This window comes from Salvelinus sp. IW2-2015, linkage group LG20, assembly GCF_002910315.2.
Source record: "Salvelinus sp. IW2-2015 linkage group LG20, ASM291031v2, whole genome shotgun sequence".
In the NCBI taxonomy this organism is placed as follows: Eukaryota; Metazoa; Chordata; class Actinopteri; order Salmoniformes; family Salmonidae; genus Salvelinus; species Salvelinus sp. IW2-2015.
In genome coordinates, this window is record NC_036860.1 from 63,188,421 (window position 1) to 63,201,196 (window position 12,776).

Consider the following 12,776-nt stretch of genomic DNA (forward strand, 5'->3'; position numbering starts at 1 on the left):
TTTGTTTTGGTTACTACATGATTCCATATGTGTTATTTCATAGTGTTSATGTATTCACTATTATTATATTTTGTAGAAAAGAGTAAAAATAAAGAAAAACATTTGAATGAGTAGGTGTGTCCAAACTTTTCACTGGTACTGTATTTTACACTCCATATGGTGTACCAAAGCTGTTGGATAGCGCAAAAAACCTTGCCATGCCATATGCCTTCACACACTCCCTCTATCTCTCTAGCAAATGTCCTTTTCACTTTTTAATTCTCACAAAACAGTATATGTAACATTATGGTCCTATGTCGTTCAAAGAGAATCGATGGCTGGCAAACTGACCAATGAGAGTGCGCTAACGTTTCGATTTTTCTGATTCTTCACTGTGATTGGYTTACTGCCATGCAGAACGATCCGCCTCTAAACCTATTATAGGCTGTTTCACCGCTTTCTGTAAGGCATTTGAATACGGCTGGTCGTGGTCACRGTTTCAAATGACTTGTGATTCGAAGGACTGCATGGACACAATGGATGGACCATACGAATAGGAATTTCACGCTCYGAAAACACTGGTCGGTAGTATTCGTATGCTTTTTGTGCACATATTTCCGTGGAATATCTTTGAAGATTAATTTCTTACRTATGATATTATTTTGCAAAGACTTGGAATAGCTGTATTTGATACACATAGTCTACATCCTTTTTATATTGTTACAATTGTTAGTTTTTTCTAGTCGGGGTAAGTTGATCACAATATGTCCACAATGAAAGTCTTATTATTTGTAACAAGGAAACATGCTGGGAACTTTCCAGACAAAAGTGTTAGGCTATGCTATGCATTCCCAATAGATTTCTAATTACAGTGCTTTCAATGGGTTTGAAGGTTGCACTTTGAGTGAAGGCAAAAACGGCTTATGATGGCAGATGTTGACTTTTACAAACAAAAATGCTTTGCAAAATCACTTACAAATCCCAGTCACTTATATATGATATAATTACAGCTAATTTCAGTTGTTTTGTACTTCAATTGTGTTATTGTTTTGCTTTAGTCTGCAGCATAATGCCTGCCTGTGTAATTACTTGCCTGGCATGCATTAGCCTACGTTACTCACTAGTGTTGTGGCTGAGTGTGGTTCAGCCCAGGAGGAGGGTTCTATGGAAGACTKCTTTCCACATAATAAGACCGCGCGAGTCAAGAGTAATTAACAGTACCCGGGGAGTGGGCTGGGTGGGTTGTGATTATCCTGTCTGTGCTACAGTACAGTACATTGGTTAGTTAGCTTGCTACAGTTAGCTGGATACTGGGCTGAGAATAAACATAACTGGGTGGGACATGAGATTTCTTAAAAACAATATCCATCTTATTAGATACTATGTCCAAGAGGGATATAGTATATCTATCTTATTTTATTACTCTACATTTGCTTCTCTATCAGATTTGAGTTCTTATCTTTTTCTAGACTAGGGAACAGGCAAAACAAGGTGAGACATGTGGGAATGAGATATTTTATTCCCTCCATTTTATAAACAGTATCCATCTTATTGGACGTTATATCCAAGATGGATACAGTATAATGTACTGTATATCAGTCTTATTTTCTGACTGTTATTTTATTGTCTCCTTTATCAGATAGATTGAGTTCTTATCTGTTTCCACATAAACCTTTAAACCCAGTCAACCCCAGCCAGGCTAGTTTAGTGTAAGCCTGTTGCATCAGTCAGAGAATGTCACTTTCATTCAAATGTAGTAGGTCTATCTAGTACACTGTAAAGGGGTTACTGTGAATTTGATAGTAGCTTACAGGCAGCTCGGGAGCAAGTAAAATTCTATATTTCATATTACAGTACTCCTACTTTAATATAAAGACGGTATCAAAGCAAGTGCTACGTAATGACACAAGTACAATACCGTAAAATTGACTGTATTATATGGTAAAAAAAAGTAAATGCTACCGTAATCGGAATGGATGAATGAAATTCATTGAGGGGAGGGGTTTGCATTTCACAGTAATTTACTGTCAATACAAGGGATTGGTGCAAGCAGGTTGGCTCCTAGGTAAAGTGTTTTTACACATAACATTATATTATTTAATATTTGGTGTTTTAGATCACTTGCACTTCTAGAGGCCTTAAGAACGGCTTCCAAACTGCAGCGACTACAGGGCAAAATAGACCAAAAGGACATGGGAAAATGCTCAACCAATACTGTTTAAGACTTGCTGCCATTCCAATCTGTCCCCTATACAAATTGATGGGGCACTATAACCACATATGCTTTAAATTGGTACAGCATTTTCACTCACTGGTGCAACAAATATAGCCTTTTACAAGGCACACCTCAAAATATGTCAATGAGCCAGAAACAACAATACCATGCACCCACTAATAGTCACTGTATTGTGTTGTATTGTGTGGTGTGGAATTACAGTACCATTCAAAATACAGCAATTATTTCCCCGTCCACAACATTTTCCCACAATGCATCATAATTTACAGTATGATACAAAATTGTTGATAATACCATATCATTTACTGTTTTCCAGTTACAGCGTAGATCTAATCTTTACTGTGTGGGGGGTCCCTGTAGTAGTAATGCTGGGTGGTGATTGGTTGAATAGCTCTTGTGTTTCAGATGGTCAGCTCCTGTTGTAGCAGGTCGCCTTAAAGGCCACGTTGCAAACTACGCAAACGCAGCGCCGGAGCGTCGTTTTCTACGTCGTTCTACGTACTTTAGTGYGGCTCAAATATTAGAATGGACTGTATACAACGCTCCGTGGCTCTGTTCGCGTAGGCTCCTTTAGCCCTGTTTGAACAGAGTAAAGAAGAAAGCACCTTTAATCTCTTAACAGTGTTAAGGAAGCCAGCAGGGAGAATGAGATCAGGGTTAGAATGTGCCAGGATGTCGGTTGAATGAGACAGTGGCATAAATAGGCTTATACCAGCATGGTGTAGACTAAGCAGTAGAAGGGATATGAGACAGTGACACAGTCAGGCTTATACCAGCATGGTGTCGACATACAGTAATAGGGTAACATTATAGTAACTTCACACACACTGCTAGTACTTATTACAGAAGTTGTTACAGTTCAGCTTTTCTCTCTCTCTTACACACGCTAACGCACGCACACCACACACACACACACCACACACACACACACACACACACACACGCAAGCACGCACACACACACACACACACACACACACACACACACACACACCAAGCACCACACACACACACACACACACACACACACCACACACACCAACACCACCACACACACACACACCACACACACACACACCACACACACACACACACACACACACACACACACACACACACACACACACACACACACACACACACACGCAAGCACGCACGCACACACACACACACAGCACGCACACACACCACACGCAAGCACGCACACACACACACACACACACACACACACACACACACACACACACACACACACACACACACACACCACAAGCACGCACGCACCACACACACACACACACACACCACACACGCAAGCACGCACACACACACACACACCACACACACACACACACGCAAGCACGCACACACACACAATATCTTTCTTAGGGAAATAATACTGAATTGAAACATGAAAAATAAAGTGATCAGTTAGGAGTTTAAGAGAAGAAAAACAAAGATTGAACATTGTTTTATATTTTCACATCTCTTCAACAGGTCAACATGCCTCCCACGACACCGTATGCTGGCAAGTTCAGTACCAGCACTTATAACAACAACATTCATCTCCACAAATACCACCAGCCCATGAAAGTGAGCTACGGGACATGTGCTACCATGACAACAGTCTTGTTTCTGGCTCCCTGGAGGCCCTAATACAACATTTAGTTCCCACAGTGGACTACTACCCTGACGTGAGTGCTATCTCTGGTCCAAGAACAACAACAACATAAAACATGAACAATGGAATCATACAAACATATTTGGGTTATGATAGGGTAAAAACAGGCTCAATGCATTAGAAGTTCCATTCTTCAAGAACATGATGGTAGTGCTGTTATCTCTGCGTCCAATACGATCTCTCAGGGGACTCTAATGACAACAACAAAAACATAAATAATGGACTTTTACAAACTTGTTGTTATGCCAAATAGAATACAGCTATGTTTTGTTTGGTGTACTAACGAAGTCCATAAAGCATTCATAAGTTCTATCCTTCAAGAACAAATGGTAGACTATGTACAGTATATTATTAGCTGATTTCACAACTGAATAGCAGGGAATGTGTCAGTATGTGCTGGGTTGATACTGGCTTTATGCTGGGTTGATACTGGCTTTATGCTGGGTTGATGCTGGGTTGTGATACTGGGTTTATGCTGGGTTGATACTGGTTTATGCTGGCTTATGCATGGGTTGTATGGGTTGATCTGGGTTTATGCTGGGTTGATACTGGGTTTATGCTGGGTTGTACTGGGTGATGATGCTGGGTTGATACTGGGTTTATGCTGGTTGATCTGGGTTGATATGGGTTGATGCTGGGTTTTATCTGGTTGATACTGGGTTTATGCTGGGTTGATACTGGGTTTGATGCTGGGTTGATACTGGCTTTATGCTGGGTTGATAGCTGGGTTATCATGCGGCTGGTTGATACTGGGTTTATGCTGGGTTGATACTGGTTTATGCTGGGTTGATACTGGGTTTATGCTGGGTTGATGCTGGGTATACTTGGGTTGATACTGGTTTTACTGGTTATACTGGGTTGATGCTGGGTTGAGATGCTGGGTTATTGCTGGGTTGATAGGGTTGATCTGGTTGATCTGGGTTATAGCTGGGTTTATGCTGGGTTGATTACTGGGTTTATGCTGGGTTGATACTGGGTTGCGGATACTGGTGTTGATGCTTTGCGGTTGATACTGGGTTATGCTGGGGATACTGATACTGGGTTTATGCTGGTTGTATCTGGGTGATGCTGGGGTGATGCTGGGTGATACGGTTGATGCTGGGTTGATCCTGGGTTATCTGGGTTGATCTGGGTTGATGCTGGGTGATACTGTTTCGGTTGTACGTTATGCTGGTGATGTTGATGACTGGGGTTGATACTGGGTGATTACTGGTTGATACTGGGTGATACTGGGTTTATGCTGTTGATACTGGTTTAATGCTGCGGTTTGATACTGGGTTTATGCTGGGGTGATGCGGGTTGATACTGGGTTGATTACTGGTTTTATAGCGGGTGATGCTGGGTGATTACTGGTCATGGTTTCATACTGGTTGAGACTGGGTTGATGACTTTATGCTGGCGTTGATACTGGTTATGCTGGGTTGATACTGGGTTATACTGGGTTTATCGCTGGGTTGATACTGGGTTGAGGCTGGGTGCATACTGGGTGATGTACTTTGGGTGATACTGGGTTGATACTGGGTTGATTACTGGGTGGATAACGGTTGCATTGCTGGTTAATGCTGGGTTATCTGGCTGTTAATGGCTGGTTTATGCTGTTGATACTGGGTTGATGACAACATGAGTTGTTTTGATGATTTCTTTTTCTTGTTCTCCATTCAGAGGTCGTATGTCTTCACCTTCCTGCTGAGTTCCCGTCTCTTCCTCCACCCCTACGAGCTCATGTCTCGGCTTTGTCACCTGTGTGTGGAGCAGCATCGATCTGGAGACCTGCTGCTTGATAAGGTAGCTAACAGACACACACACGCATGCTTACACAGACAAACACACAGACACAACCCTGCAGGAACGCACACACAAACACACAGCGCAGACACACACACGCATGCTTACACAGACAAACACACAGCGCAGACACACACACGCATGCTTACACAGACAAACACACAGCGCAGACACACACACGCATGCTTACACAGACAAACACACAGACACAACCCTGCAGGAACGCACACACAAACACACAGCGGAGACACACACACGCATGCTTACACAGACAAACACACAGACACAACCCTGCAGGAGCGCACACACAAACACACAGCGCAGACACACACACACACACAGAGTTGTTCTTAACAACCAGGAGTGGACACCACCTCCTTACAGTCGGTCTCACACTAGCATGTCTTTCTCCTTGTTGTCCTCAGATCAGAATACGGGACGTTGCTCCAAAGATCGTGCAGCTGCTGACTGAGTGGACAGAGACGTTTCCCTATGACTTCAGAGATGAGAGGATGATGCTCTGCCTGAAAGAGATGAGCCATCATCTGGCCAGAGGAGATGAGGTCAGCACCCTGACATAACCTTTAACTGACTGACTCATTAGAGATGTGACATCAGACATCTAATTTGACCAGTTACAGTTGAGTTTGACATCAGACACCTTATTTATCACAAATTATTTTACCAAATAGGGCTATCTTCTATAAACCACCCCTGTATACCACCCCTACCTTAATGCTCAAAAGCATTAAGAAGGAAAGAAATTCCACAAATTAGTTAATMATTAATTGAAAAGCATTCCAGGTGACTACCTCATGAAGCTGGTTGAGAGAATGCAAAGAGTGTGCAAAGCTATCATCAAGGCAAAGGGTGGCTACTTTGAAGAACCTCAAATATAAAATATATKTTGATTTGTTTAATACTTTTTTGGTTACTACATGATTCCATATGTGTTATTTCATAGTTTTGATGTCTTCACTATTATTCTACAATGTAGAAAATAGTAAAAATAAAGAAAAACCCTTGAATGAGTAGGTGTGTCCAAACTTTTGACTGGTACTGTATGTGTCACTCATGTGTTACTGTATGTCATTATATGTGTTCTGTGTGTTCCATGGGTTCCATGTGTTATATCAGTATAGATACAGATGTCAGATCTTAATTTGAGCCCGTTTGCTACAGCAGGAAAATTATCCTGCAGCAACAGGAAATGTGAATTATTATGTGGATTTTTAATGGATTTTTTATTTTTTTTTATACATTTTTCGTTAGGGTAAGTCAAGTCTGATATTAAGTGGAAATTACAAACTTTAGAAGCCTTTTTAAACCTTGAATAGACTACAAGTTTAATTTCCTGCTATGCAGGAAAATTGTCAGCAACAAAAGAGTGATCAAATTAAGATCCTACATTTGTAGCATAGGAGGTGAGAATACACACCCATAACAAGTTCACAAATTCCAGAGCCAGATAATGAACTCAGTGCCCTCGTCATTATATCAGCACAAATAAAGATATACCTGGATATTGATTTCTCTCTCTTGTGGCTATACAAGTATACATTGATGTACTGATGTAGGATCGTAATTGGAGCCTGTTTGCTACAGCAGGAAAATAATCCTGCAACAACAGGAAATGTTAATTATTATGTGGATAATTAATGGACATTTTTGTAGGGGTTGATACATTTTTCACCAGGGAAAATCAAGTCTGAAATTTCAAAGTGGAAATTACAAACTTCAGAAGCCTTTTTAAACCTCAAATACACTACAAGTTTTAAATGTCCTGCATTGCAGGAAATTTCTCCTGCAACAGGGTAATCAAATTAAGATCTTACATCTGTAAGTATATGATATATCTATAGATATTGCTTTTCCTTCCTGTTGTTTGTGCTGAACTAGACTATGTAGAAATATACGGTACATATATTAAATTTCATATTCTCTTTCYGTTGTGTTCAGTACATAAATTGAGCTCCTCTTTACGTTATTATATCAGTATGTGTATACAGTACATTCTCAATGGGCAGTTTATTAGGTACACCCATCTAGTACTGGGTCAGACCCCCCTTTGCCTCCAAAACAGCCTGAATTATTTGGGGCATGGATTCTATAAGGGGTGGCGTTCAAACGTTGCTCAATTGGTATCAAGGGCCGTAACGTGTGCCCGGAAAACATTCCCCACACCATTACACCACCATCACCAGCCTGTACCRTTGATACCAGGCAGGATGGGGCCATGGATTCATGCTGCTTACGCCAAATCCTGACTCTGCGATTAGCACCGGGATTCATTGGACCAGGCTATGTTTTTCCACTCCTCARTTGTCCAGTGTTGTTGATCGCGTGCCAACTGGAGCAGCTTCTTCTTGTTTTTAGCTGATAGGAGTGGAACCCGGGGTGGTCGTCTGCTGAAATATCCCATCTGTGATAAGGACCGACGAGTTGTGTGTTCTGAGATGTTGTTCTACACATCACTGTTGTACTGCCCGTTATTTGCCTGTTTGTGGCAGGCCTGTTAACTTGCACGATTCTTGCCATTCTCTTTAGACTTCTCATCAACGAGCTGTTTTCGCCGACAGGACTGCCACTGACTGGATGTTTTTTGTTTGTTGCACCATTCTCGGTAAACCCTAGACACTTTTGTGTGTGAAAAGCCCAGGAAGCCGGCTGTTTCTAAATTACTAGAACCTCAAAGCCGCTTAGGTCAGTCGTTTTGCCCATTTTAACATTCAATCGAACAGTAACTGAATGCCTTGATGCCTGTCTGCCTGCTTTATATAGCAAGTCACGGCCATGTGACTTACTGTCTGTAGGAGCAAACCATTTTCACGATCTGGGGGGTGTAACTAATAAGCTGGCCACTGAGTGTAGGTAGATTAACTCTACCTACATGTACATACTACCTCAACTAACTGGTGCCCCCGCACATTGACTCTGTACCGGCACCCCCCTGTATATATTGTTATTTTTTTACTGCTGCTCTTTAATTACTTGTTACTTTTATCTCTTATTCTTATCCATATTTTATTGAAACTGCATTGTTGGTTAGGGGCTCGTAAGTAAGCATTTCACTGTAAGGTCTACAACAGTTGTATTCGGCGCATGTGACTGTAACTATTTCATTTGATTTGATTTCTCTCTCTATGTTTGTTTTTATATCAGTACTCATACTCTTGATGTTGTTTTATATCAGTACTCTTTGATGTTGTTTTATATCAGTACATATCTCTTGATGTTGTTTTATATCAGTACTCATTTGATGTTGTTTTATATCGAACTCATTTGGTGTTGTTTTATATCCAGTACTCATATCTTTGATGTTGTTTTATATCAGTACTCATATCTCTCTTGTTGTTGTTTTATATCAGTACTCATATCTCTTGATGTTTGTTTATATCAGTACTCATATCTCTTGATGTTGTTTTATATCAGTACTCATATCTCTTGATGTTGTTTTATATCAGTACTCATATCTCTCTGTGTTGTTTTTTATATCAGTACTCATATCTCTTGATGTTGTTTTATATCAGTACTCATATCTCTTGATGTTGTTTTATCTAGTACTTCATATCTCTCTTTGATGTTGTTTTATATCAGTACTCATTTGATGTTGTTTATATCAGTACTCATTTGTGTTTGTTTTATTCAGTACTCATTTGTTGTTGTTTTATATCAGTACTCAATATCTCTCTTGATGTTGTTTTATATCAGTACTCATTTGATGTTGTTTTATATCAGTACACATCTCTCTTGATGTTGTTTTATATCAGTATTCATATCTCTCTTGATGTTGTTTATTATCAGTACTCATTTGATGTTGTTCTTATATCAGTACTTATTTGATGTTGTTTTATATAAGTACTCATTTGATGTTGTTTTATACAGTACTCATTGTTGTTGTTTTATATCAATACTCAAATCTCTCTTGATGTTGTTTTATATCAGTACTCATTTGTGTTGTTTTATATCAGTACTCACATCTCTCTTGATGTTGTTTTATACCAGTACTCATTTGATGTTGTTTTATATCAGTACTCATTTGATGTTGTTTATATCAGTACTCACATCTTCTCTTGATGTTGTTTTATATCAGTACTCATTTGATGTTGTTTTATATCAGTACTCATTTGATGTTGTTTTATATCAATACTCACATCTCTCTTGATGTTGTTTTATACCAGTACTCATTTGATGTTGTTTTATATCAGTACTCATGGCGGGCCATGCAGCAGATGACAGTCAGCGGTTGATCCGGAGATTGGCGGCTCTGGGTCAGTATGAGGAGGCGATCGCCACGCTCAACGCCTCCGCAGCAGAGAGACCCACCGCTCTGAAGGCCAAGCAGCAGAACGGACAGCGGAATGATGTCCTCAGTGTCTGTGATGATGCCTTTATACTAGCCCAGCAGCTCACACACATTGAACTGGTGAGGAGAGATTATATTGTATATGTACCTTCTAGACATGTGGTGTTCAGAGAAGTTGAAGCTGAATGGCATTTCTGTTTGAATTAGAAGTTATTGTTAACTTAAAGTTTCTCTTATACATAAACTTGATCCATCAAGTAAAGTGAATGTAAGAATATTGAGTTTATACCTTATGATTTTTCCAATTCCAGGACAGACTGAGTTTTATTGGACCAGAGGAGTTCATCCAAGCCTTTGGTGTGAAGGATCCCCTGGACAACCATAAAGTAGGCCTGGTCCACTACCGTGTTCATAACATTGTCCACTACCGTGTACATAACATTGTCCACTACCTTCCACTGGTTACATAAGAGACCATATGTCAGTCATTAGGGGGAGGTTATTGAATGGGTTGTGGCTGACTATCATTGTGTTAGCCTGTTAACAATCATCAACAGAGTACATCACAACAAGTAGCCAAGAACTGACTGAGAGAAACAACTCTAGACCACATTCATTTTACAAGAAAATAAACAGAATTCACTGGATTGCTCCAACAGCAGTTCAATGTTGTAATTCAGCTAGATAATAAGTTGAAAAGTAACCATGAACTTTCTTTCCCCCTCAGAGTTTCTTCCGAAAACGCAAGACTACTAACCTGGAGGCCTATGTAGCTTGGTTTAACAGACTCAGCTACCTGGTGGCTACTGAAATTTGCATGGTGAGTGCTCTCTGTCTTTCTTACTTACTTTCTGTCTCTCTCTCTTGCTCYCGCTCTTTAGCTCTATCTCTGTCTCTCTCCCCACAACCATTCTCTTTCTGTCATCCTTTCTTTCTGACTCTGTTCCCATGGTTTTGTGTTTTTCTTCCTTCCAGCCTGTAAAGAAGAAGCATAGAGCCCGGGCCTTGGAGTTCTTCATAGACGTGGCCAGAGAATGCTATAACATCGGCAACTTCAACTCACTCATGGCCATCATCAGTAAGTTACAATACAGGGCTCTAGAAGGATTTCTATATTCTGCAATAGTATGCTTAGAATTGGAATTTCAGTTTACTTCCTGAATTCACTGAATTGAAATGGAATTCCAAACCCTGGTCTCTTCTCCCCATAGCCGGAATGAACATGAGTCCTGTGTCCCGACTGAAGAAGACCTGGAGCAAAGTCAACACAGACAAATTTGACATACTGGAGCACCAAATGGACCCGTCCAGTAACTTCAGCAACTACCGTACTGCCCTGCGAGGAGCCACCCAGAGGTCTATCACAGCACACAGCAACCAGGAGAAAATAGTCATTCCATTCTTCAGCCTTCTCATCAAGGACATCTACTTCCTCAATGAGGGATGTGCCAGCCGACTACCCAACGGTCATGTCAACTTTGAGGTGAGTCTTACTGAAATGTACGGGATGCATTATTGTTGGGGTTATTGATAATGACAATACTCATCTTCTACTACGCTTTTAGTAGTGGGCAAAAGGGCATTGTTGTCAATATTGTTMATTTCCTGTTTCTCTATAGAAACTGTGGGACCTGGCGAAGCAGGTCAGTGAGTTCCTGGTGTGGCGTCAGGTGATGTGTCCCTTTGAGAGAGACAGGAAGATCCTCCAATACCTGGTCACTACACCTGTCTTCACCGAGGATGAGCTGCACTTGGCCTCCTATGAGACCGAAGGTCCAGAGAACCACCTGGAAAAAGACAGTCGGAGGTCTCTCAGGTGTGTAACTTTACTTTAGCTCACTTTACTAACTTAATGTCAACTTCACTCAAGGTTTTGCACTCATACAAGGCACAGKGTTTATTTAAATAATACCATTGTGTTATGTGTCCTGTGTTTCAGGACATCMCTACTGCATAGAGAGCATCGGTGAGTGACGGTCATGACTGGGACACTGAGCGATCCTCTTTCGCAACAAGAGGCTCACGGTTGACAGGGTCTGGAAGATGAAGATTTTCACAAAGGATGAGGAAAATAACCCTTTTCAAGCACTCAGATTAAGGATGCCTCCTTCTATGGCTGGAGAACTGAAAATCTTGCCTCTCGCACTGTACATTAACAGATGATTCATTTGTAACTTGTCTACCCACACAGTATTACAGTTCTTTTACAGATGATTCATTTGTAACATGTCTACCCACACAGTATGACAGTTATTTTTTATACCAATGGGTCGAAATGGTTACTGATGATTTTCTAAGCTTTTCTGAAGTAGTATTTCTGAAGTGGCATGAGCTTGTTGCTGGTTGGCTTGCTCAGTGTTCTTAAAATGTCATCTATTTTTCTTTTACGTTTTTGTTCTTAGTAAATTGTGTGATTTGTATATGTCATAAATTACTTAAATATTTGTGCTGAACATAAAAATATTCTCATCTCATCTTTGGTGAAAGGAATACGAATATGACCCAATAGCCTGTGAATAGTTAACTCTGTTTTTAAATGTTTTTGTATCATCATATGTGTTTGTTTACCTTACAGATATTACTTTTTATAAATATTTTATTTTTATGTATTCTCATCTTTTTTTACTATTTGGTTTTGTATCGTGTATATTTTATTGTTTGCTCCCCCAATGTGTTACTTATCAGGGTACTCTACATGAAGTTCTTATGAAATAATAGGTATATTTTTCTTTCAAAATAAAATAGAAAAATTGAAGCGAGTTTTTTTCTGTCCCTGTAAATAGCTCTCTG

General features: G+C 40.3%; 1 protein-coding gene across 1 annotated transcript; it reads left to right on the plus strand.

Moving 5' to 3' along the window:
• The first annotated feature begins 455 nt into the window (after positions 1-455).
• On the plus strand, positions 456-12,741 carry LOC111981016 (ras-GEF domain-containing family member 1B-B-like). Its single transcript, XM_024012129.2, is given in 13 exon segments — positions 456-560; positions 3,712-3,817; positions 3,820-3,908; positions 5,558-5,680; positions 6,106-6,243; positions 9,889-9,918; positions 9,921-10,106; positions 10,298-10,372; positions 10,714-10,806; positions 10,962-11,064; positions 11,198-11,469; positions 11,606-11,802; positions 11,926-12,741. Coding segments are annotated over 12 exon segments (1,437 nt in total). The 5' UTR covers positions 456-560; positions 3,712-3,717; the 3' UTR covers positions 11,957-12,741.
• The last annotated feature ends 35 nt before the right edge of the window (positions 12,742-12,776 follow it).